The sequence below is a fragment of the Panthera tigris genome, chromosome B1 (assembly GCF_018350195.1).
Source record: "Panthera tigris isolate Pti1 chromosome B1, P.tigris_Pti1_mat1.1, whole genome shotgun sequence".
NCBI lineage: Eukaryota > Metazoa > Chordata > Mammalia > Carnivora > Felidae > Panthera > Panthera tigris.
Window position 1 is genome coordinate 52,361,836 of NC_056663.1, and position 25,851 is coordinate 52,387,686.

The window sequence follows — 25,851 nt, forward strand, 5'->3', positions numbered from 1 at the left end:
AATTTACCGCTCATGCCCTCTGGCTCCTCTAAGACGTGGGATGCTCAAGATGCTTTTCAACAGCTATCTCTAATATGTTCTAAAATAATGTTTTCTGTCTGATTCCTAAGACAGAATCTTTTTCTGAGATTCAGGTGTGAAGTCTTCATACCAAGGAAACTTTGAGGTTGGCCATGCCTAGAAGGCCAAGTCTTGATTTGCCTTATTCGTGGACAAGTGGAAAGAGCACCAGCAGAGGGAGCCAGAGACCCAGACCAGGGGAAGTGACCTCCCACCCTGAATGCCCACTTCCGGCTCAGCTCAATCATAACCGTGGGACAATGCTATTCTTTCTCAGGATCCAGACAGCCACTTTCTGTAAACACTTGAGGTAGATGAGACATAAAATAATTCTGAGGCTATTCATTTTCCTCACATTTATTGAGGGACCTGACCAGTCTGGGTACTGAGTTAGGTCCCAGGAGTTTATAAAGAGGAAAATTACAGTCTTATTGTGAAGTCAGCATAAGCACAGGAAAAGAACATCAAATGTGTAAAGGGGCAGAGATAAAATCACCCACACATATTAATATATATTAATCACTTATCTAGATAGTTGGTCAGAAATATTCTGATGTTAAGAGTTATTGTACAGTTTATTTGTGTAAAGTCAAGATGTTCACGGTTAACAATTGGACATTTGGTGACAAACTGCAGGCTGGAATTTGAGCTGGTCCAGAAAGAGAATCACACACCCAAACTCCTGAGGTTATAGAGGATGTTTATATGGTTTTGATTGTTTATTCCTTCCTTTCAGTCATTTTTCCATTCAGGTTTTGAGAAAAAAGTTATAGGTATAAATTGGATTATTTCTTGAACTTAGGTTAGTATTAAGCTTTAGAAAGCCCCTTCCCCACCCCATCCCCCTCTTTTAAACAAACTCTGTTAGTAATGTATCACATGGACTTTGCTGCGGTGCTAGTTTACATTTTGGTATGCTGCCAGGGGCAATGAAGGTGAAAAAATACTGTCTGCTAGAAAGGAAGGTGGCCATCTGGAGAGAGGGGTGCAAATCAGAGAGGCATCTTCCCCTGAAAGGTTAAAAAACAACAACAACAACAACAACAACAACAAAAAGCAAGCAAGACCATATAATCAAAATGAATGGAGACATATCCAACTGAGAACAGTCATGAGGAAACACACTATAAGGAAGGGAAAGGGCTTGTGAATGTAATCATTTTGTTTCTAACTCATGGGAAGAGAGAGAGCGAGAGCGAGAGCAAGAGAGAAAGACAGCAGACAGATTGAAGAGGAAAATTGAATTACTTGAGTCATGGTCTTAGAAAGTTCTCTCTCCTGGAGAGAAAGCCAGATTTTAGCTGCAGGCTGAGGAAGATGGCGGGAGCTTTGGAATCAAGCGAAAGGGGAAACTCTGGAGTAGTCCAGGAGTAGCTTTGAGAGAACAAGAGAGAACAAATGGAAAGATGCAAAACTTCCTCACTTCTCCATTATAATCGGGAAGATGGTCACAATAACTAGGAACTGGAGCTCAAAAAAGTGAGAAGGAAAAGCACCACATGAAACAAGAGATTTCAAAACTTGTAGTGTTTTCAGATTAATGGCTATTTTATTTTCTTTAAAAAGGATTGCATTCCGGAACGGAGATAAAACATGAATTTCAGCTGAGATAGCGGAAGGAAACCAAAGTGTTGTATATACGCCATCGGTTTCTACCATCTTGCTTCCCTGGAGCTGGTGCGGTGCTTGGCACCAACTGGATATTAAAATATATTAGCAGATTAATTAAATGGTGACAGAGTGCTCCAACTAGAGATTTTGGTTTCTGAGTGGTGGAAATAGCATCTGAACTTGGAATTTTTCAGCAAACATGGAAAGTGATGGCACTCGCAAACACCAAGAAAATAAGCAAATACCAAGGTGAAAATGATTGGTGTTGCTAATACTTGAGGGCGGGGTGGGGGGGGGAGGGTGGGGGGAGGGGGGAATCCCACATGTAAATAAATTCCTCAGTTTCTCCAGCAGAGGGCACTTTAGGATTTCTTTAACACAGTTGGGTCTGGATGCCAAAGGTCCAAAAAACCCGACTGTTTACAGAAGGAAGAATTTCACAGATTTGTTTTCTCAGACCTCTGGAAGGTTCTGGCAAGGGGACATAGAGATGGAGGGGCTGCAGGAAAGAGAAGGTGTTAGGAAGTCCCGGAGGAGGATGCATTCCCAGCTCTGCACCAGCTGGGCAGCGACCCTAGCTAGTCACTTCAGCTCCTGGACCTGTTTCTGCTTCTTCTTTGTCTTTTTAAAAAAAATATATATGTTTTTAATGTTTATTTTTATTTTGGAAGGAGAGACAGAGTGTGAGCAGGGGAGGGGCAGAGAGAGAGGGAGACACAGAATCCAAAGTAGGCTCCAGGCTCTGAGCTGTCAGCACAGAGCCGGACGTGGAGCTCGAACTCATGAACTGTGAGATCATAACCTGAGCTGAAGTCGGATGCTTAGCTGACTGAGCCACCCAGGCGCCCTTGGACCCGCTTCTTTGTACGAGGAAAAGATCACTTTCTGATGGCTAAAGCTCTCTGACCTGACAGTATGTGATATACCCTGATGGGGTTCATGAGCAAATGGCTAAGAAAGAATTCTTGAGATGTCTTTGGTGCAAAAAGGTGATTTTTATTAAAGTATGGGGACAAGACCCGTGGGCAGAAAGAGCTGTCCTGGGTTGTGAGGAGTGACTGATTATATACTCTTAAGTTAGTGGGGGTTAGGGATAGCGTAAGTCTCCAAGGAATTTGAAAGCAAGGCTTTGGAAGCCTTGAGGGGCTAGCTGCTGTTAACATAAGGTTACTTTTAGTCTTTAATAAAACAAAAACATTAAGTAAGGCAGCCATGAGTTGCTTGAGGAAGGTGTCTCTCAGTGGGATGCAAGCTGTAAGGAGAGTTAACATAAGCTACATTTCTCTTGCCTTTGTTTCCCTCATCATATCCCACCTCAGCAGGGTGGGGTCGGTATAAGGCCATGGCTTCTTTTACATTTTGTATGATTTAATTCTGGTTGTGAGTTAATCATGAGTTCAAACATGGCAAGTCTTGTGTCTCTCCTCTCCCTTCTCCCCTGAGACTCATCACTCCCCAAGGCTGCTCCTTGCTCTCTGCTTTGCCCCCTTGAAGGAGAGGCTGTCAACTCCTCTAAGGTCCGGGCTCCTAGTGTCACAGCCCCTGTGAGGAGGCTCCTGGGTGTCTTGCAAGTTCAGCACATCTGTGACTGATGGCATCCAGCCTTCCCCACTGAAGGAGTCAGGCATTCGGTTTTAGAGGCGCTTCAGAGATGCTTCCGTACTTCAGAATCTGTAAAGGAGTCGAGATCCCGTTCTTTGGAAGGCTTCTAGGCCCCGACCCAAATTGTCTACTCCTTCCTAGCAATCGCAGTGGGAGCTGGGGAGGACGGTCTTTGTCAGAGCCAAGACTCTTGGCTCACCCTCCCAGAGAGGAGTAGTTGCTGACTTGCCTTTCATCCACTTCCTGAAAGAGACCACTCAGGAGGCTTTTCTAAGGGAGACTCACTGTCTCCTCTGCTAGAAATAGAAGTGGCTGGGAACTTAGAAACTTGCTTTTAGAAAATCTAGTCCCGTCTCCTGGGACCCCCTGGAACATTTTTATGATGGTTCATTCAGTCTTGTCTTTCCTTAGAGTTAGCAGAGCTCAGAGAGCAGCCCCCACCCCAACTTCAGGTTGGGGTGGGGGAGAAGGGGGTGGAGGATTCAGCAGATGACATTTTGTGTTCCTTTGTCTCCAGCTGGAAGCAGCAGTAGAGAACTCCTTCCTCCCTGTGTCTGGCCCCCAGGCTCCCCAGGGTTTCCAGGTGCCTCGCCCTCTGTGGGCTGAGCGCTGGTCATTTCAGCAGGGCCCCTGAGGAGCTGCGCAGGAAGTGGCCTGTCAAAGGTGGGACAGACAGTCCGAGCAGGCACTGAGATCAGCGGTTTTGCTCAACCTGGGGTGTGGACTCAAATAGGCTGTGGGGTGCCTGGCAATTCCTCTGGCTGCTAGGCCTTGGATCCACGCCTGCTCCCTGAGAGTCAAACTTGGAAACTGTGATTTCTGGGCCCTGTTCTAAGGACCTTATTAAAAAGGGGGAGGGGTGGCTCCCCCCTGGGTGGCTCAGTGGGTTAAACATCTTGGTTTTGGCTCAGGTCATGATCTCACAGGTTCGTGATTTTGTGAGTTCGAGCTTTGCGTCAGCTCCAGGCTCTGCACTGGCAGTGCAGAGATGTTTGGGATTCTCTCTCTCTCTCTCTCTCTCTCTCTCTCCCCTTCTCTCTTATGCACCCCCCCCCCACACACACCTGGCTCACTCTCAAAATAAATAAATAAACTTTAAAGTAAAAAAAGGCAGGGGATTCAGTGCAGGAAGAGAAGGTTATTTCATGTTTTCTGACTTGATGTCAACTCTGTGCTTTAGAAAATCCTCCCCTCGTTTGCTTTTTCCTTTGCCTTCTTTCTTTCTTGGCCTCCTCTCCCTTTCCTCTCTCCCTTCCTCTTCCACCCTGTTTTCTGCTCTGTGGTCAAGGGGAGCAGAGCCCAGAGCCAACTGGAAGGAATGTTGTATCTTTTACCAAAGGACTAAAGTTGCTGGTGCCCACAGAGGGACATTTGCCATAGGACCTACCTGTGTGACCTCTCAGAAGAAAAGCATCCATCCCTGAGTCCCATCTGGCCCAGCCCAGGGTCCGGCAGCAGAATAAAGCCAGTACCTGTCTCTGCAGGCTAAGGCTGGGTCTCACGCTTGTTTGATGTTGTGCCCCATCGGTAAAAAGTTTTGTGCCTATCCCCCTCCCCGCCGACAGGTTCACACTTCATACAATACATCACTGTACAAATGCATTGTGCACATTTCAAGCATATTAAAAACAGAAAGAGACTAAAAATATGGCTGAAGCTGTCCTGTCTTCTCACCCCCTCCTGCGTGTCTGATGCATTCCTTGGGGTCTGCTGGCCCAGGTGTCTGCAGCGCCGCAGGTGATGGGCTTTTGCAGGTCACTCAGGGTGAGGTGGGGAAGAATGGTGGGGTGCTCACTAATAGCTTGTTCCAAAACATTCTGGCTCGCCTCGGCACTGGGCGCACGGTAAGCTTGCACTTCCTCCTCCACTGGAGGCTTGGCTTGGCCACATGACTTGTTCTGGCCAAAGAAATATGAGCAAAGAAATAAGGGCAGAATCACTTCCGGGGGTGGGGGGCAGTAAGCTGCAAGAACCAGGGATGTAGGAAGAGGGAGGGATGGAGGAACAGCAAGGGTCTTAGTCTGCTCCAGCCACACAAAGGCCCACAGCCTTGTGGCTTCAACAGCCGGCAGGTATGGTCTCTCAGCGCTGCAGGCTGGAAGTCTGGGATCAAGGTGTCCACAGGGTTGGTTTCTCCTGAGGCCTCTCTCCTTGACTTGCAGATGGCCACCTTCTCCCTGTGTCCTCACATGGGGGGACATGTCCCTTTGTGTGTGTGTCCTGATGTTCCTTTCCGGTGAGGACACCAGTCCTATGGATTGGGGCCTATGCTAGTGACCTCATTTTACCTTGATTACCTCTTTAAAGGCCCTATCTCTACATAAATCACATGGGACACAACACAGCCTATGACAGCATGCGAAGCCGTTACTTTCCAGAGTAGGCGCCCGCAGAAGAGACGGGCTCTAGAAAAGTCACCACGCAGGCCCTGCAGGAAGCCCCAGAAGGTGCCTGCCGAGCTTGTGGAAATCCGGCACAGTTTCAAGATGGTCTCCGTGAGCCACCTCTCCCAGCGGCGCCTTCCTGATTCTTCCAATGGTTCTGTAGCCCCCAATTCCCAAATCAGGTCCTTCCCTTCCTGGAATGCTGACACTTGCACTTTCCCACCCAAAGCCTGACTGGTACAGATAGGACAGGGCAGAGAGCATTCCTTCTGCCCTCCAGCCCCATGCTACCCATGCTACCTGAACCCAGCCATGGCACCCCCTCCGGGGAGGCTCACAGTGCAGTGGGCGGAGGCCTCCCCTTCGGTGCCTAGGAAGGCGAGTCTCCAGGAGGGAGATGAGGGGGGCGGCTTGTCATTTCCTAACTCAGGTTTCCCTTGGGACTCGGGATGTTCTTCAGCAAGTTAGCCTTTCTCAGTGCTTTAGCCGTCCCAGCGTGGAGAAACAGGTGAGAAGACAAGCGATCGATGAAATGGTTTAGGAAATACACTACATGAAGCCGAACCGGGCCTTGCTGGATTATTTCCCAGGGAAATTCCACACAGTCCCGGTGCCTGTCCCTGTCAGTCAGGGACATGTCCACAGTGAACTTATCACCTCGCAGTGAGTGGTGGAGGACTGCTTTCCAGAGCCCTCAAACATTTGAGGTTTCCTTTCCTGAATCAATTTCCTTCAGCGACCGCCTCGCTGTCTCCATCACTGTTTGCTTTGAGCCTGTGAACAGGGTATTTAAAAATAGCCGAGTCTGAAAGCATCAGTGTGCCTGAGTGGTTCCCATCCCAGAGGGCTTGAGGTGGTGATCGCCCTGACTGGGCTGGCAGGGCCGTCTTTGGCCCCACTGCCTTCTTCCTCCAAGGCTCCCACCTCAGCCTTCTTCCCTTAGCTGGCAAGAGCACAGGCTGCGTGGCTTTGATATAGAATCAGGACCAGGGAGATGCTTCTGCTCCTGCTGAGAAGCCAAAAGGAATGTCGTCAACAGAGTTCAAAACCCCCTTTCCGAACAAGATAGTTAAGATCGGCAGGAGGCTCTGGAAGCCTCTGTTTTGACTGTCGTCACCAGTCCTTGAGACATACACTTAGCTGGGGCCACGGGGCAGCTAATGTAGCATCAGGCTGTGTCCCTGGAGAAGCTGAAGAATACCTGAAATATCACTTCTGCTCTCCCCATACTCTGGTCATCACCTTCCATTCAGTCTCCAGACCTCTAGATGTTGGAGTCCCAGGATGCTGTACTTAATCCCTTTCTTTTATGTCCTCTCTCTCTTCCTTGAAGAATGTATCCAGCTATGGTGCTCTAAAAATCATCCAAATACCCAGATCCAGAACCCCCAATTTATGTCTCTAACATTGGCCTTTTCCTGAAGTCAAGGTCCCTTTATCCAACCACCTACTCACTCCCCACTTGATGTCTAATAGGCGTTTAAATGTACCATGGCTGAGACCTAACTACTGGGGCCGCCCCTCTGCCCCAATCATGTGCCCCTCAAAGTGTTCTACATCTCAGTAAATGGCACCCCCTCCATCCAGCTGCCAGCCAGAGAGCTGTTCTTAATTCCTCTGTTTCCTTCACTCGCCGCATCCAAGCTATCAGTGTGTCTGGTTGGCTTTACCTCCAAAGTAAATCCCAAATCCATCCACCCACCCACCCTTCCTTCCTCCCTCCCCCCCTCTCTCCCTTCCTTCTTTCCTTCCTTCCTTCCTTCCTTCCTTCCTTCCTTCCTTCCTTCCTCTCCTCCCACCCTACTACCCTCTCTCCTGCTGTCCCTTCCCTTTCTCTCTTTCTCTTTCTTTGTGTGTCTGCTATAATAGGAACAAGGTAAAAGAAAGAAAATTTCTTCTCCTTACATAGTATCCTCTTTTGAAATATTTTTATTTCACTTCTTCTAACAGCAATATAGAAACAAATAATCATAAAAAATAAGATTATAAATTGTCCATTGATTATGTAATAGCACTTGGTATTGCTACAGGGAGGAGGTCTGGGGCTGGATCAGGCCAGCTCAAGCCTACCCAGGCTCTCCAGGCCTCTGTGATCTCTGCTGAGTCCATGAAGGCATCACACAGTGCCGTGCACAGTAGTGTCGATGGAAACCGCACGTTTTACACCCAGGGTCCTTGGGGACGACAGAGAGATGGGCAGATAATGAATGAAACTGCAAACAGTATTGTATACACACGGTAAGCCAGAGCATTGTCCTAGGGTGCTGGCGACACAGGTGGGCCTGCAGCTGATTCACAGACATCTCTTGACCCCCCCACCCCCACCCCCGCAAGGCAGGCTCTTCACAAAACTGAACTGACTTGTTGAGTTATTTGTGTTCCCTGTGAAAATAAGGGAGCTAACAGACACTGGATGATGAATAAGGAGATGTACCTGGTCTCTCCCCCTCCACTCTTCCTCTCTGGTCCCCTCCTCTTTCTCGTCCGTCCTTATTCCAAAATAAAATTCTCTTGGGGTGAACTAAGCGAAAGAGCTGAGACCTATTCAAAAAAGTATGCCTTGATCTCGGTTTCCTCTCAGAGAACAAAGCAAGGAAGGGACCATTAGGTTAACCGAACAACTAAATTGCCCAGTTGACGCCAATTCAATTGGGTTGACAAAATCAACAAAATCACTCAGCTTTAGTTGAGTCCAATTTTTTTCAATTACTGTAATGACTGATTTCTAGAAAGAAAAAAGCAATTTGGCATTGTTTGCTGAATATGGAATGGGCTTTCCTGCGTAGTTCGAGTATGTGTACCTGTGTGCCCTTCCAGAGTGAGTGGTGAGTGGGTGTGGGCCAGCCCGCTACCCCACCATCCCCAGGACTCATCTCAGAGAAGCCAGGAAAAAATGCCTCTGGAGCGCTTGGCAGTGTTTGTACATAATCCCTGAGGAGAGACAGTGTGGGGTAGAGAAAATCTCCCTCCTTTCCTGCCTGAAGGGAGCTGGTCTAAAGGGCCAGGCATTCCACTGAGGTCTTTTCTGTGGACCAATCCTCTGGGCCTCAGACTTCCCTCACTGCTTAGAGAGTCAGGCTGAAAACAAATCTTAGCTATGTTGATATACCTTCTTCGAAGGAAGTGTAAATCCTCTGGCTCTTTGAAATCACAAGAAAGTGACCATGTTCTTTCCTAATTAGGGAACATTCATTTACATCCTCTCACTGCCCGTCCACAAAAGAAAAACAACCTTCTTCATGTGGGTCAGGGTGTGTGTGTGTGTGTGTGCGTGTGCACGCGCATGTGTATAAGTGTGCATGGGCCCTGATGAGACTATACAGGAAGATGAAACATGAAAGAATATGAAAGAACATGAAACATGAAAGAACACTTTACTTCGATTACAGAATTGTGATTGGTAATATGTGTTCTGTGGGTCCACTTTCCAGTCATTGCTCTGAGTTTGACCCAAATATTCTGAATGGCAAAGTGAGAGCTACATATGGGGGCTGAAGGAGGTGGAGAGTAGAGGGGTTGGCAGTTTGTGGGTTTGGCAAAGCATTAGGACCATCTTTGGGGTTCAAGTTCATTAATAAATGATCTGTCTAGGCATTATTAATAATGATTAAACCTGTCTATATTCTATAGCCACTAAAGAGCTGTGTAACCTAAGGGAAGTCATCTTCCTTTCCTGGCTTCACTGTACTCCTTTATGAACAAGAAGGCGTGATCAGATGATGTCAAAAGCCAACCCTCCCCTCCCCCCACCCCGCTGGTGGGAGAACACGTGCCACGTGGCATTCTACCAGGTTCGCTTTCCTACCCTGTTGAGGTCTTAGTCCTCACCTTCCTGATCGTCATGCTTGTTGTTAGGGAGAACCTTTTAAAGTCAAATCCTGAACTTCTGGACTTGACCTACCCAACTGGCATCACCATTTGGACAAAAATCAAACAGTTATTAACAAGTTAGCAACAGATTAGTAACAGTCTGATTCAATTAAAATTAGTTATTTAAATCAGGCACAGAATCTCAGAGGAGGCTCAGGGCAAGCTTCTGAGGTCCCTCCAGTCTTTCTGGGGAGGGCAAGAAGGACATAGAGGTGACACCACCAGGAGAATTCGGGTTGTGGGAAATCTGCTGACAGACTTGCCTAGTCCACTTAGCCACGCCCCTGGAGGAGCAGGGTGGCGGCAACAGGGCTCTTTGGAGATTGGGATTGGTGTGTGTGGCCAGGGCAGACAACAGAGGGCATCTGTGCTTGCCCCCCTCAAGCTGCATGGGCGTGTCCTGGCACACGCTAGAAACAAGTTACATGGCACTGGTAGGGCCAAGGTCTAAGACCGACAGCAGCCTGGCCCAGCCACTCACCGGAGGCACTGGCTGCAGCTGTGGGGCCTGGGTTCCCAAGCTCCACTTCATCACTCCTTCTGGTTTTCCCTTCCTGGTGGGTCCCTGTCAGGGCTGCTGAGTCACCTATTTAGGGTGAATTTGAGCCAGTACTTAGAAGACGGCAACAGGAGATGGGCTCATCTGACATACCTACTCATCTCCCTGGATGCCCAGTGCTCTTGGTGAAGCTTTTGGCAAGAATCACAGCTTTTGGGGGTCCCCTCTGGGATCCCAGATCATAGCACCAGTGATTCTGGGAGACAAGAATGTAGGTCAGTGAGGGGAGGATGGAGACATATTATCCTGGGAACCAGGTCTCACTGAACATCTGGAAGGAGATGAACACTGGGGTCACAGACAGTCAAGGGTTGTTGGGTTCCACAGCAAGCTGGGACCCCTGAGAGAGCACCTGCCAGGAGTCTGGAGGTCCACGGTTCACCGTCACAGGGAAGCCCTTTCTCTGGGGAGACCTACTCAGGATGACTCAGCCTCAACTCCTTTCCCGTGTCCCCTCCCCACCTCCCGAACACTCTCTCCTAGCTCCTCTGCCCCCTTCTAGGGCTTCTCAGCACAGAGAGAACCTCCGGGAGTTGATGTTCATCTTGGTGACTCCAATGAGCTTGAGTGGTGTGGAGAGACTGAAGGAGGAGGCGAGCGGGGAGTCACAGAAGAGATCAGACAGCTCGTCCCGTTCCTCCAGCTCATAGGTGGCATCGTTGAGCATCCTTCTGTGCAGGTCACAGGTCTGCTCGATCTTCAGCTTGTTGATGTCACTGCGCAGGCGCATGAGCTGTCTGGCCAGCTGCTGGTCCTGCAGCCGCATCTCCATCTGGAAGGGAGGAAGGGAGCATCAGCAGAGAGCTGGACTGGGGGTTACAGCTCCACAGTCTCTGACAAACACAGACCCACTGATAGGAGACCTAATTAATACCTTGCATCATCAGTTGGTCTACCTGGAGATATTAGCATGTTCCCTGCTCCAGGAGGTGAAAAGACATACATAGCAAGGTGACAAATGGGGACAGATGGGTTTCCCAAACAGTACTTTGTGTTAGGCTAGATTCAATGTCTAAATCCTGGAATAGATGCATGTCAGTCCTGGCTTAAAGTGCAGTCTCATTGTTTACAGGTACGTACGGATGGAGTAAGAGTATAATGGAATGCATGGGAATGACAAATACCAAATTCAGGAGCATGGTTACCTCTGGGTGGGAAGGAAGGAATGTGATGGGGAAAGGCAGATGGGGGCTTCAGCTGTGTTGGTAATGTTCTATACCTTATGTCCGGTGGTGGGTATACTGTTATATTATTCTGCAAACCTGTAAACAATTTACAATGCCTGCAGTGTTTCTTAACAAAGTTTCAAAAAAAGCCCAAAAAAACATGCTAATGTTTGTTGAATATCTTACTATGAGCCGCATTGTTCTAAGCTCTTCAGGTATGGATTAGTCTGCTCAGGCTGCTCTACAAATTACCATCACCTGGAAGGCTTAACCAATAGATGTTTATTTTTCAAAGTTCTGGAGGTCTGGAAGTCCAAGATCAAGGGGTGGGCTGATTCCGTTATTACTGAGGGCCTCCCTCACAGCTTGCAGACGGTCACCTTCTTGCAATATGCTCACATGATGGAGATAGAAGGTTCTGCTCTCTCTCTCTTTTTTTAATGTTTATCTATTTTTCAAGGAGAGAGACAGAGTGTGAGTGGGGGACAGGCAGAGAGAGAGGGAGTCACAGAATCTGAAGCAGACTCCAGGCTGTGAGCTGTCAGCACAGATCCCGACGCGGGGCTCGAACTCAGAGACTGAGAAATCACGACCTGAGCCGAAGTCGGATGCTCAACCGACTGAGCCACCCAGGCGCCCCTCTGCTCTCTTTTTTTATAAGGACATTAATCTCATGATAGAGTCCCTACCTTTATGCCCTCAAATCTAACCATCTCCTAAAGGCCCACCTCCAAATACCATCACACTGCGGGTAAGGGCTTCAACATATGAATCTGGGGGGGTGGGCCCAAAGATTCAGTCTATAAAAAGTATATTAACACGCTACAGTTAATCTTTACTACAACTCCGCTAAGCAATATCACCATCATCATCCGCAATTTAGAAATGAAGAGGCAGAAGCTCGCAGAGTCAGTTACTATGTGATCACAAAGGTCATAAATGGCAGAGCTGAGATGAGAAACCCAGACAATCAGACTCCAGAACCCAAACTAATGACAAGGAAGTTCTGCCTTTTCAGGTATTGTTGATATGGAGCTAGTTCTGTGCTCAGTGAACTAATAAAAGGCTCATGATATCTGGTCTAACACCCTTACGGTTTCCAAAATCCATTCACGTGCTGACTTTGTCAGGACAGTACAGCCAGCCCTGAGGGATCAGCCTGGCAGTTTGGATGAGCATTTTACAAGTCTGGAAGGGTGTCAGTGAGTTGCTCAGTCACAGTTATGCCATGGCAGAGATGGGGGCTGGAGCTCACAGGACATCCTCAGGCTCCCAGCACAGAGCACTTTCCATTAACAACCCTGGGACAGGTTATCAGCTGTTCCCACTTGCCTGATAGTTGATTCCTTCTCACTGTTTACTCTGCCTATAATTGCAAGTGGTTCTTGTTTTAGTATTTTTGTGTCTTCAAGCTCAGCTATGCCTTTTGCCTGGTGCTTGGAACCAAACTGATTTGGAGGAATCAACCATGAGATCCCAGAGGGAACCTTTCCGTTGTTATGCAAGTGAACACACCTGTTTGCACTTGTCCCCTGTTAAGGTTTGGAACCCAGTGCCCTCCCTCATAGAAAAGTAAGTGACTTCGCCAGTAAGCATTTTATTTATTTATTTTTCTCTTTCATTTTTAATGTACTTCTATGGATCCCCTTTCTCTCCATTTCGTAGATGAGAAAAATCAGGATAAAAAGTCTTGCATGGGGATCAGCAAAGTTTTTAATGGCGAAATTGGTATTAAAGTTCATAGCCCCCAGTCTACTAGCTAACTTCTCAATCCTTGGACATAAAAACCCAAATTTATTGCCAACCAGAAATTCTATTGATTTAGAAGAGCACCAAACTAATGATGGCAGGTTCATCACAGGGCAGTTGGTCATTCATTCATTTGTTATGCAGCCCTTAGTCATGCCTGGAACGGGGCCAGGTGTTGTCTAAAACCCTTCTGAAGCAGATGGTGGTCAAGTTTGTCTGAAAGATAGTGTCCGCTCACTCTCATTGCTTCTGGGGTCTTGATTGAACCCCCCCCCCATTTCTCTTTGGGGGTATTCTGTAATTTGGAGATAGAGCTCTTTGAAAAGATAGGAACTTCATGTTTTAGGTTTGAACTTTGTCACCAGGAGTTGGATCTTAGGTCTGAAAAGATCCTTTAAAGTTGGAGAATTTCAGGCTTGAGCAGGTGTCCGGGAGTATCTGTGAGATGCAGCCCGCAGGGGTGCCTGGTAGAGGAAAAGGTCTACTTTTCTATGGCCAATTGATCCAGTCAAAGGTCAGAGAACAATTTAGGACTGAAATCCCATCAGAGTCAGCTGGAAAAAAGGAGTGACAGGAAGGCACATGTCCTGTTCCCTTTGACTGGACAAAGTCCACCTTGGTGGAGTCACTTCACAGACTTATTTACCTTGGATTCATTCAACTCTGCATAAAGTAAAGAAGAGAAATAAAACCACGCTTTCAACAGGGCTGAGGATTCTGGCCATCGTTGTGCCCAAAGGAACACGAGGGGACTGGGAACCTGCTGTTTCCCCAGCGGGTCCTGGTTCTGAGGGTGCCTTAGTGTGAGTACCTGCTTTAGGAGTCGCTCAGAGTATATGTTTTGTTATGACCCCTGCATGTAAATCAGCTACTGCATCTAAGGCACAGAGAACCAATGTTTGTTCCAACACCACAGGGAAAACCGGCGGTGTTGGACCTATTCACACTAAGGGATTTTCCAAGGGTGACTCTGTGCCTTAAATATCAATTTGAGGCCCCACTGAAGAGGGAACTCCGTTGGGAATCAGACCAAATCCATACAGAAATAAGCTCCCATGGCTGAAAAAAAAAAACCTAAGCAAAATGTGCAGGGCTAAAAGGATTTTTGCCCCCCGAAATTTTTTTCATCGTAATAAAATATGCATAACAAAATGTTTACCATCTTAATCACTTTGAAGTGTGCAGCTCAGTAGCAGCAGGCACATTCCCATTGACCTGTGGCCATCACCATCTTGAGACCTCTTCATCTTGTAAAACTGAAACTCTGTCCCCATTAAACACTAACATCCCACCCCACTCCCCACCCCCACTCTACTTTCTGTCTCTATGAATTTGACCCCTCGATGTACCTTATGTAAGTGGAATCATACAGAATTTGTCCTTTTGTGACTGGCTTATTTCACTTAGCATAATGTCCTCAAGGTTCACACGGCTAAGAGGCTTTTTGATAAATGAAACTTTCTCAGAAATGTTTAGGGGACGTCAGGAGAATGGCAGCTCCTGAGGAGGGTGCCGAACAAGAGCTGTGACATGGTTACAGAGCAGGGTCTGGGCTGGGGATGAAGGCCCTCCTTCCTTTTTCTTTCCTGTCTGCCACAGATGCACGTGGGCAGCAGTGACATCATCCCCCATCTCCTGCCACATACTGTCAGGTGCAAGTCATATAGATTATTTCGCCGCATATGCTCACAGCTCTAGATGATAGGTATTTCGATCTGTTTCACGGACGAGGAAACCCAACTCAGGGAAGTTAAGGGACTGTTCAGGATCAGCCAGGCTGGGCAAGGTGCACTCGGATCACCCGGGGGCCCATCAGAGACCAGAGCTGGTGACCTCCCCATGGTTCCCATTTACCTGGAGGTGGTCTGGGTCCCAGAGGCAGAAGGGTTAAAATCTGGGGTTCGAATCTGGATTCCAGTGGAACCCCCTCCTCACTAGTTGTGTGGGTTTGGGCGAATCACTAACTCTCCTTGAACTTCTGTCTCCTCATCTAGAGAAAAGCGATAATGCCTATTTCAAGGACTTGAGAAGCATATTAGATAATAAGGGATATGCCAAGTAAGCTGAATAGTGCCAGTCAAACAAAGGTAAGAGGTTCACCGTTTAAGCTCTTTCTCTCCAGGCCAAGGTGTAGAATGTGGAAACTGGCCAGAACTTCCCACTTTTAAGACTTTATTAAAGAGACTGAGACACTGGCCCTAAAACCTGGTCCTTGTGACTCAACTATCAGTGTGAGTTTAATGCTCTCCCTGGCAAAGACTCAACTGTAGGACGTGCTGATTTCCAATCCCCCTTCCCAGGGTGGCCTGTTGTTCCTGCAGAATAAAGGCATTTGCTGGATTTTCAGAGGAGCGCCTACAATTCCAGTAATCCTGTAATTAGGGCATAGTACTTGGTGAAAGGGGGAGAAATGTCAGCACATTGTGGTAAAAGGTTGTGTTCCTACCGGGTGAGGAAGCTCACGAAGGAGCTGGTGGACAATCGGTGGCCCTGCTGCAATAGCCAATGAATGTAGGATGGCCAGCCGAGGAAATTCACAGAAGTACCTAATGTGAGAGGGCTCTGCTGTGAGGTCTCTGTAGCCAAGTCTCAGGGGAGTTGGAAGAGGGGCTGACTCCTGCCTCTGGGAGGGGTAGAATAAAAACAAAGGCTGCAGTAAACTCATGTGGAGAACAATATGGCAGTTCCTCCAAAAAGTAAGCATGGAGTTATCACGTGATCCAGTAATGCATCTTGTGGGTATATCCCTACACGAATTGAAAGCAGGGACTTGAACAGATACTCGTACACTCGTGTCTATAGCAGCATTATTCATAATAGGGGAAGCAACCCATGTGTCCGTCGACGGGAGGACAGATAAACAAAATATGGTCTGTCCATACAACAGCATATTATTCAGCCATAGCAAGAGATGAAATCCGGACATGTGCTACAGCACGAATGAACCTTGAGGATGATATATAAGTGAAAGAAGCCAGACACAAAAGGACAAGTACTTTACAATTACACTTACATGACAGACCTAAGTAGTCAGACTCACAGAGATAGAAAGCAGAATGGGGTTGCCAGGGGCTGGGTGGGGGGCAGATACAAGAATGAGGAGTTAATGTTTAATGGGGACAAAGTTTCAGTTGGGGGAGAAGGAAGCACTTCTGGAGATGGACGGTGCTGATGACCACGTAACAATGTGAATGTCCCTAATGGGTTGTACACTTAAAAATGGTTAAAAGGGGGGCGCCTGGGTGGCTCAGTCAGTTGGGTGTCTGACTTTTGCACAGGTCATGATCTCATGGTTCCTGAGTTCAAGCCCCATGTCAGACTCTGAGCTGACAGCATGGGGCCTGCTTGCAATTCTCTCTCCCTCTCTCTCTGCCCCTTCCCCTGCCTGCTCTCTCTCTCAAAGATAAATAAACATTAATTTTTTTTAATCTTTAAAAAATAAAGCAATGGTTAAAATGGTAATTGTATGTTATATGTTATATTTTACCACAATTAAAGAAACAGAAAAAACTACAGATTTGGGGTGATGATTCTGACTTGATTTGCCCAGGGCCTTCCCGGTTTTTGTCCCCAGAGTCCCATGTCCCGGAAGCCTCCCTGTTCCCCGGCAAACAGGGATGGCTCATCACTCTCCCTTCAGTAAGTGTGGATGTTGCAGGCATTGGTGATGAGGACCTATCCTGGTGGTCAGAGGCTCATCTGTGTGATGTGTTCTTTTTTTTTTAATTGTTTTTTCAACATTTATTTATTTTTGAGAGACAAAGAGAGACAGAGCATGAGCAGGGGAGGGGCAGAGAGAAGGGAAGACACAAGATTAGAAGCAGGCTCCAGGTTCTGAGCTGTCAGCACAGAGCTTGATGTGGGGCTTGAACTCACAAACCGTGAGATCATGACCTGAGCCGAAGTCGGATGCCCAACCGACTGAGCCACCCAGGCACCCTGCGTTCTTTTTTTTTTTTAAGTTTATTTATTTTGAGAGAAGACAGCCCACGTCGGGGAGGGGCAAAGAGAGAGGGAGAGAGAGAAGCCACGCAGGCTCCATGATGTCAGTGTGGAGTGGGACCCAACACAGGGCTCGATGCCACGAACCATGAGATCATGACCTGAGCTGAAATCAAGAGTTGGACGCTTAACTGACTGAGCCACCCAGGCGCCCCTGTGTGATGCATTCTGTAACTTGAGTGGCACTGGGAACCGAGCAGATCCTGAAGGAAGCGGAGTGGTCTGGGAGGTTAAAGGCCTTTCTGAGGTAGGTTGGAGGAGCAGTGGCCACAGAAAGAGGGGCTCAGACCACCTCTGGGAGGTGGAGAGAGTACAGTATAACCTTGGTTTGCGAGCATGATTCGTTCCGGAAATGCTTGTAATCTAAAGCACTTGTATATCAAAGCGAATTTCAAGAACCATTGGCTCCATTGTGATCGTGTGACCTGCGGCGTCACATACGACTAGCGTTGCAAGACATCCCACATTTATCAAGTTAAAATTTATTAGAAATGTTTGCCCATCTTGCAGAGCACTTGCAGAAAAATTTACCTGCAAACCAAGCTTTTACTGTATTTTGTTCTTTGGCAATGGCCCTTGCAGCCTTTGGGAGAAGCGGCATTTTTGTGGCCATCTGGAGAATTTGCTTCCTTCCTCAGCACACCTTGCCCACCGGCTCTGTGTTCACTTGCTCAGTCTAGAACACTCCTTGATGCTTTGGCATTCCAGGGAAGCGAATGCCTTCGTTCCCAGTTGCCACTGGGATGTGCCCGAATGCTTTCTTGGGCCTGCTATCCACGGGTCTAAAATGTCCTGAAGATTTAAGGAGTTTGAAAAAATACAAAAGGCATGTAACTATCAGACTATTGGGAGCACAAGAAGCAATTCTTCGGAACATGCCGCCTTAACCCACAGCAGACTCTGCTTCCTAACACGAGTGGTCACGCCTGGCGGGTCAGACACAGCCTCCTCCGTCCACACAAGTCGTCCCGGCAGCCCTATCTGTGATCTGTTTCATTTCTATTCTCTAGTCCTTCATTTTCTGGAGGATCCTGCACCTTTGCCCCTGAAAGTTTCTGTTCCCTTAATTTGGAGAAAACAACAAGACAGGCGCAGTGGCATGAGACAAGGCCCTATGCACACTTGTAAGCACATTTGGGGCAGAGGTTTGCAAATCTGTCCCTAAAGCTCACCCCGAAGAAACCCAAGCACCAAGGGCAAACCAGAGGGGATATGACTGAGCTGGATTGAGGACCATTGGGATTAGCACAAATCCAGGAAGACAGAAAGTGTCCCAAGGTGATCAAGGGCATTTTGTTTAATCCCCATTTCTGAGGCTCGTATCTAAGCCACCCCAACCCAACAGTTACAATTAGTCTCTGAATGATGTTGAAGAGAGGAAGAGTATAAAATCTGGGCTATTTTCTCAGCCGTGCATGAAAGGACAGCATGTGCTCTATTCTCCCCGAGTCTTAATTCTTGAACCTTAGAAATAGTTTTTGTAAGCTGTCTGGTGATTTTTATATAACTTAGCTGAAAGGTCCAGATTATTGTTTTAATCAGCACTGTGTAGGAGCACACTTAGAAGCCTGGAGAAAATATTATTCATTATTTGATCTTGGATTTGGCCTCTGAGAAAGAGCCAGAATAACGTTGTTAGGAAAGAAAGCAAGTGGTGTCGTTGAAATGTGCTGCTGGAGGCAACTTCAGGGTCTGGGAAAATTTTTTTCATTTTTTTTCAAACACCCCTAGAAACCAAACTGTGCATGGACTGATTTTCAGGCAGAGCTGTTGACTCAAGTGTTTCTCAAAGGTCCCTACTCTGGCGGCAGTGGGCCACCGTTCCCGGCAAGTGGAGGCTGCATTCACAGGCCACCACACACTCCCCGTGGCTGCTGCCTTTGGGCAGATGCCAAGCTGGACATGAGTTCTCTTGGATGCCGCTGGCCTGGGGTGTGGGTGGCCTGAAGGGCACCATGGCTCCCATCCCCTGGGGCAGAATATGACATGTCTGTCTGTCTGGGCTCCTCCAAGGGGCTCTTGTGCTCCCCTTGGAGCCATTGTCGGCTGGGAAGGAAAGTTCGAGCAGACCTCAGAGCCTGCCCAGAGAGCAGGGGGCGCTTCAGGCCCTGCCAGGGACTGTCCATCCTCTGTGGTAAGAGTCAAGCTCTATGTATATGATAAGGTCTTTGGTTTTCAAACTTGAAAGGTCCTAGGCCAAACTGCATCTTTACTCATGAGGCCGGCCTTTGGGAAGGACAGAGTGATGCACTCTGAACAATTCCCAGATCTGTCCCAAGAGGCTCTGGGTTCTAGCTAGCTTTGGTCTCGATGTTTGCATGACATCAAAATTCACATGTTGAAATCCTCATGCCCAATGTGATGGTATTTGGAGGCAGGGCCTTTGGGATGTGCTTAAGTCATGAGGGGTGAGCCCTCATGAATGGGATTGATGATCTTATGAGAGAGTCCAGAGAGATCCCTCACCTCTTCCACTACGTGAGGACTCGGTGAGAAGTCTGTGACCCAGAAGAGGGCCATCTCCTGACCCTGCTGGCTCCCTGATCCTCGACTTGCAGCCTCCAGACTGTGAGAATTAGAGGTCTGTTGTTTATAAGCCACCCAGTCTGTGGTATTTTGTTGCAGTGGCACCAAGGGACTATGACACCGTCTTAGATCAGCCCTATGGAGATGAGTGGCTCTGGGCAGGTGATGTGACCCCTATATGGAAAGGGGATGCTGATTACCTTCCCCTACCTGATAAGATTGCATCCTGGACACGAGGTAGGCCTGGGAACTGTACATCTGAGAAAGGAATGTTGGGAAGGACAAGCCCAGACTTGCATACTCACTACTCACAGTCACCCCGCACTCTATACCTTGGGCTCCTTCCTGCCTCCTCTCCCACTGTCTGTGCTGGGCCCTACACTCAAGAGGCTGATGGACAAGTCTCTCCCCTTCTTCAAACCTTTCAAAGGTACAACCAGCCTTCCAGGCTCCCTTGCTTTCTCCAGCCTCAGATCTCCCATTTTGAGCCTCATCCCCTCCACGGCAGCCATGCTGGGTCCTTATTCCCTCTCCTAAAACCACTCTTTCCCTTCCCATCATTGTTCAGGCCCAGTCTTTGCTCCAAACCCTGCAGGCTGGGTGATATTCCTCACCATGAGTGCCTCCTACCACGGCACCTACACAAGGCATCGATTGTGTTTGTTTACTCATCTGTCTCCCCACCAGGTGGTAAAACAGCAAGGAAAAATGAAGACTGTGTTCATCAGGCCCATCCCAGTGCCTGGTGCATAACTCTGGCACTCAAAAGCCATTTGTTGAATGAATGAATGAATGAATCAATCAATCAATCAATGAATCAATGAATGAATCAATGAATTAATGAATCAATCAATGGGTGATACTTCCTCAGAGCCAGGTTTTGATTTTCTACAGCTGGGACAATCCTAGGGCAACGATTCTTGACTTTCTCACCCATGCTACCCTCCAGGCCTTGGAGAGGCAGTGAGTAGAATGAACAGAGTCTTGGCTCGTGGGTTCCAAGTCCTTCACTACTACTCACTAGTGGTGCAACTCTGGCCAAGTTGCTCAAGCTGTCTGAGCTTCAATTTCCTTATCTGTGAAATGGGCATAGTAATAATATCCTCTCTGAGAATTCAATGAATAACACATATAGAAGGCACTTTGTGTAGGACATGAGGTTCCAGAGGTTTTAAGTTCCACTTTATCCCTTCTTCAGGGTCAGAGCTGCAGGGCTCAGCATTTTGTTATTTCCCATATGACACTCATCACTCCTACTGTTATAGGAATCCTTGAGTGCCGAGGCCCTGTATCATTCTTCTTTGCTCCCCAACAGGGCCTGGAGCAGAGCTAGTCACCAAATCATGCCTCCCACACACGTTGCAGGTGATTACTTGCACCTGACGCCTGTGCTGTTTTTCACATGTAAGCACAGCCCGGTGGGGCTGGTAGGGGAGTCTTAGCATCTCCTTCATCACATGGCTTGTCTGGGTTCCCGGAGCTGGTAATGCCAAAGCACTTCAGGGTTTGAAACGGAGGCCGGGGATCCTTCCAGGCAGGGCGATCTTAGCTTGGCCAGTGTGGGGCCTTCCCCAGCTTCCCAGCCACTGCCCTGGACAGCCAGCGGGGGCTGCTCTGGGCCAACAGCCAGTCCTAGAACTGTGCCACTCACTCTGGGCTGCAGCAGGGTCTCCAGCCAGACTCCAGCAGGGCTGGCTTCCTCCAACACGCCCTGCTGGGGTGTCTCTGGGTGAGGGAGCTGACAGAGAGGAGACATGCCTGCGGGGACTGTGTTCCTGCTCTTCCACGAGCTCCTTGCATTGCCTTCAGAACTTGCACCTACAGGAAGCACTAACTGTTCCAGGCAGGGATCTCTTCCTGAAGAGATTGCCTGGAGACCAGCTTCGGCCGGGACAGTTGTCAATTGAATGAAGGGTGCTGAGGCACCCTGGCATCCATAGAGAGCCCCGAGGAGACCTATAGATCACCAGTGTTGGGACTTCTAGACTTTTCCTGGGTTCTGGGCCTCCCGGCTTGAAAACTGATAGAGTGGGAGTTTCACGCCTGATGCCAAGCAAGCCCACGAACCAGCCAGAAGCACTGGCTGACCATGAGTGACGGAGAACTGCTGTGGGGACAAGAGCCCTGCGGAACTGGGGCTTGTGTGTGTAACCAAGGCTCCCAAGCACCTGTAGTTTCTATCTATAGAATCTCACTGTGCCTTCAAGAGGAAGCGAAGCCACTCTATTCTCTGCCCCACCTTCCAGGCACGATTGAGGCCATTTTGCTCTCCAAAGTCATTTCACACTCCATTACCCTGGAGCCTGCCTCCTTAGGAAGAACAGATGGTTTGGGCCTCATCTGCCTGGGGACCTCACAGCAGCCTGTGGCACTGGGGTGAACTCAGAACCCACCTCAGGAGAGTATTTGCTGTGCCTGGGGAGTGTCTGGAACCCATCTCCCCCGTCACAGTCCAGAGTTAGGGCATGAGGCAGGGGTGCCCCCTCCCCCACATGCCCCAGGGGCTTAGGAAGGTCACAAACTGGTGAGTACGGTGGACTGTGGCCAGCAGTGGCTACGGGGGCTGCCAGCAGAGTGTGAGCTGAGGAGCGGGTAGGTTGGAGAGGGCCGGGCAGGGGTCTGTGAGAGCTGACTGATGGGCACACTCTCTACATATGTCCCTCCCTCACTGAATGACGAGGGTCATCCGCCCTTTGGCTCCCTCCTGCTCTAGCATTCTGCGGTCCTGTTCTAGCTAGCACTATTAGAACGAGCACTGGTAGAGGAGTTCGCTCCTCCTCGGGCCCTCATGCTTGTGGGCACGCCTGCCCTGGGCGGGGAGCCGTGCAGGAGGCAGAGAAGCCAGAACTTCCGACTGGCTTTGGACTTTCCTTCCCCTCTGGCTCCTGAGCTGCCCTCGGGCTCCGGCTGGCCCAGCTGCTGTGGGCCGTGGCTCCTGAGTGCCAGGCCCTTGGTGCAGACCTAGAAACCGTTTCCGCTGCCAAAAGCTCAGCCGCCTTGAGGGAGTCTCTCTGTCACCTTTCCCTGGCTTTTGCCTGCTCACTGGCTGTGTCTGGCTCAGGATTGTGCCCCGGGACGTGACCAACAACAGCCTTTGGGCAGTGCTCTTTTTTCTTTTTTTCTTTTTTGACCTGGTGGCAGCTTGGGGACAGCGGTGGTTCCAGAAGCTTGTAAAATAATACATCCCTCAGAAAGGGGCTGTTCAGCCTGGGCTTGAACAGCCTCTTCTGATCCTATGTGGCCTTTGTATTAGAATAATGAAGACTTCTGGGTGGGGGGGAATTCTTGGAAAGAGTGCAAAATCAAGTAAGCCTTGGAGGATAATTGGCCAGAATTCCGGGAGTTGAGAGAATATGTTGAACGAGCATAAAACTTCATGAAACACAAAGTGCGTTCGTGCTCATTTGATCACAGGAGGAAATCTGTATTTCCCCTTCAAGGCAGAGGTTCTGAGGCCGGGCAGATCTGGGTTCAAACCCCTGCCCTGCCGGTTGATCTTGGCCAAACTACTTTACCTCAGTTTTCCCATCTGCAAAATGGGGCTGGTGCCTACCTTAAAAGAGCACCGTGCATATGACATGGTGTGATGGATATAAATGTACACATTTAGTACATAGTACCTGACTACTTTAGGAACTCAGTAAGTGCTCACTGCCCTCCCACCCCCGTCCTCCTCGTGTTCCCTTTATAACACTCGGCCAGGTAGGTATGTATTATCTCCATTTCACAATGACAAAACCTAGGGCTAGGTTAATTCGTTTTCCTAAAGTCACGCACCTAGGATATAGTAGAACCTGACTGGAAGTCTAGTTTAGTTACACATTTGATGGTCTTCCCACTTCACCTGTGACTGGTTAGGGACCCAGTTGCATTAGAACCCCCCTCAGGCACTTGTCACACTCCTGACACCACCCTAGCTTTATGGAATCTGAATTTCCACGGAGGGCTGGGAGGGATCTGTAGTTTTAACAAATACCCCGGGGGCCTCTTCCAACAGTTACTACACACTAATGTATTATAACTGCGAGGGTGCCCATCAGAGGAATTGGGTTTTAATTACTATAGGAAGAATGTGAATGGGGACTCAGGAGAAGCCTGATGTCAGTCATGCTTAAAGCCAAGCATTCACTCGGGTGCTGACGAAACTAGGGATCTGTGTATGTCCCTTTGGTTAATTTCACCGTCCAGCATGCCTGGAACACAGTGACCACTCCGCGTGCACCTGAGCTCCCTAAAGCCTGTTGAAACTGTATTTTCTATACCTCTAGTATAGCTCTTGCCACACCGTGTCACTGTGTTTTGGGTCTGTCTCCTCCACAAAGGGGGGCACCTGATAGAGAACCCTGGCCCATTCCCCCTGGCCCCCACCCGCACACAGCCTCTAAGCGCAGGCATTCAGTGGACTCTGGCTACGCTGGATGAAGAGAGGACTGGATGAAAGGAACCCCGCCTGTCCCTTACAGCTACTATTCTGGATGGGTGCCACCATCAGGCCCCTGCTTCTGGCTCCGGTCTCCCTTTCCTCTCTACTGCAAGACAGTCAAGGGAAGGAAAGAGACAGGACCTGATTCTCGGGCTTCATCTCACTGGTCAACCCCCTTCCAACCCCACCCCATCAGCTCTCACCTTGAGAGGGGAATTTCTGGGGATCCAGGCCTTACTTTTCTTATCTCAGTCTAGGAGATTCTATGCCTTTTTAGAAAAATCTGTAGATTACAAAGTGAGGAATGTGTACTGATTACACTGGCAAGACAGGCAGGAGCTTGGAGCTTTTCTTTCTTTTGCCTTTTATGTTTAAATCTGTTTTCTTCCCAATTATATGTAATATATTCCTTTTTTGGAAACTTCAGAAGCTACAGAAAAGTCCAAAGAATAATATTGGCACCCAGAAGGAAAGATCCTTGATGTTTTGTCCTATTTCCTTTGCTGGTGCCTTTGTTTACAAATACTTTAATAACCACTGAAGGGCCAGTATGTGGCCAGATTAACAGAACAGAATCTTCTCTTGCAGGCTGTTCGTGCCGGACGGGCTGAAGGCCCCCAGCTACATGGAGAAGACTTAGAATTGGGCAAAGGAACCCTCGGACTAAAAACTTCTTGTGACTCAAACCCCAGCTCAGCCAGCACCTCCCTGGATGGCTGTGAGCAAACGATTATCCTTATCATGGAGTGGCCACAGCTGCCCCAGTCCCGGATAAGGGTGATTATGAGGCATTGCTAATAACTCTCTGTAACCCTTTACATGTGTCCTGTTTACACATGTAATTAGCAGGGTTTGAAATACAGACTTTCTGACAACTCCTGGTCCCACTGACTAGAGCACTGAACGTGAGTACCTATATCTGGTACAAGGTGAGTGATCTGGATCCAGATCCAGGAGATGTGGGTCTGTGTCTTCATTTGGCCATGTCCTTGCATTATATGACTTTGGGGTTAAGTCCCTCAACCTCTCTGATCTCAGGCTTATCATCTTTCTGAGCCTCCGTCTTCTCCTTTGTAAAATGGGAATAGCAAATACCTCCAAGCCTTCTCACAGGATACTGCACATAAAAGTGCTTTGGGGACCATAACATGCTCCCTGGATGTTCCCTAGAAGCATTATAGTGGCTTCACTTTCACATTTCTCACTTCGTGTCACCAGAAGATGCTTCGTGAGTTTGAACTGCCACTTGGCTGTATGGCTCAGCAGAAATGGATAACCCCGGCCTTGTCAGCTGTGCCTGGGACACACCAGTCATGTGCTTGCCAAGCAGGCAGCACAGGCAAGAAAGGGTTAGTCAGGAGAGGCTGAAATCAAGCTGTGGCCAGAGGGCCCAGCTGAATTCAGGTCCATGACCTCCTGCCACCTGCCACGGCAGGCTCTAGAATTATTAAAGCTTGTCAGGTTCCTCTTCCCTTTTTCTAACAACCATAAACACCTTTCTGGGGGCTTTCTGCAGGGATCAAACACCTGCATGAAGCTGAGAAAAAAATATCTGCCAGCGCCCAAGGATTCTGGCCACGAAGACAACCCTTTAGGAAGCTGGAATGTTTTGTTTTGTTTTTAGTTTGGGCACCACACAGGCCAAGAGAAGATTCCTCCCTTTTCTTTCTCTTTCAGGTTGGCAAGGGGAACATTTTAGCAGGGTTGACGAGAACATTTTAGCAGGGTTGACGAGAGAAGGCAGAAGGGAAGGTCCCCTTTCCGCTTGTGCTACAAGCTCTGGGACCAAGCACAGTCAGAGAGGTTTGTGAAATGTTCTGAATTCCAGACTCAGCTAGAGAGCTGAGTCCCACAGCGTCAGGCTCAGGCTCGTCCCAGCTCACCCTTTCCTGAAGGAAT

At 48.6% G+C, this 25,851-nt stretch overlaps 1 protein-coding gene across 1 annotated transcript in view; it reads right to left on the bottom strand.

Annotated features, from left to right (window-relative positions):
• Positions 1-7,593: 7,593 nt before the first annotated feature.
• Positions 7,594-25,851, bottom strand: part of FAM167A (family with sequence similarity 167 member A) — a 42,751-nt gene continuing 24,493 nt past the window's right edge. The window contains exon 4 of the mRNA XM_042983579.1: positions 7,594-10,858. Coding sequence (XP_042839513.1) covers positions 10,595-10,858 — 264 coding nt within the window. The 3' untranslated portion in view covers positions 7,594-10,594. The remainder of the gene's footprint in view (positions 10,859-25,851) is intronic.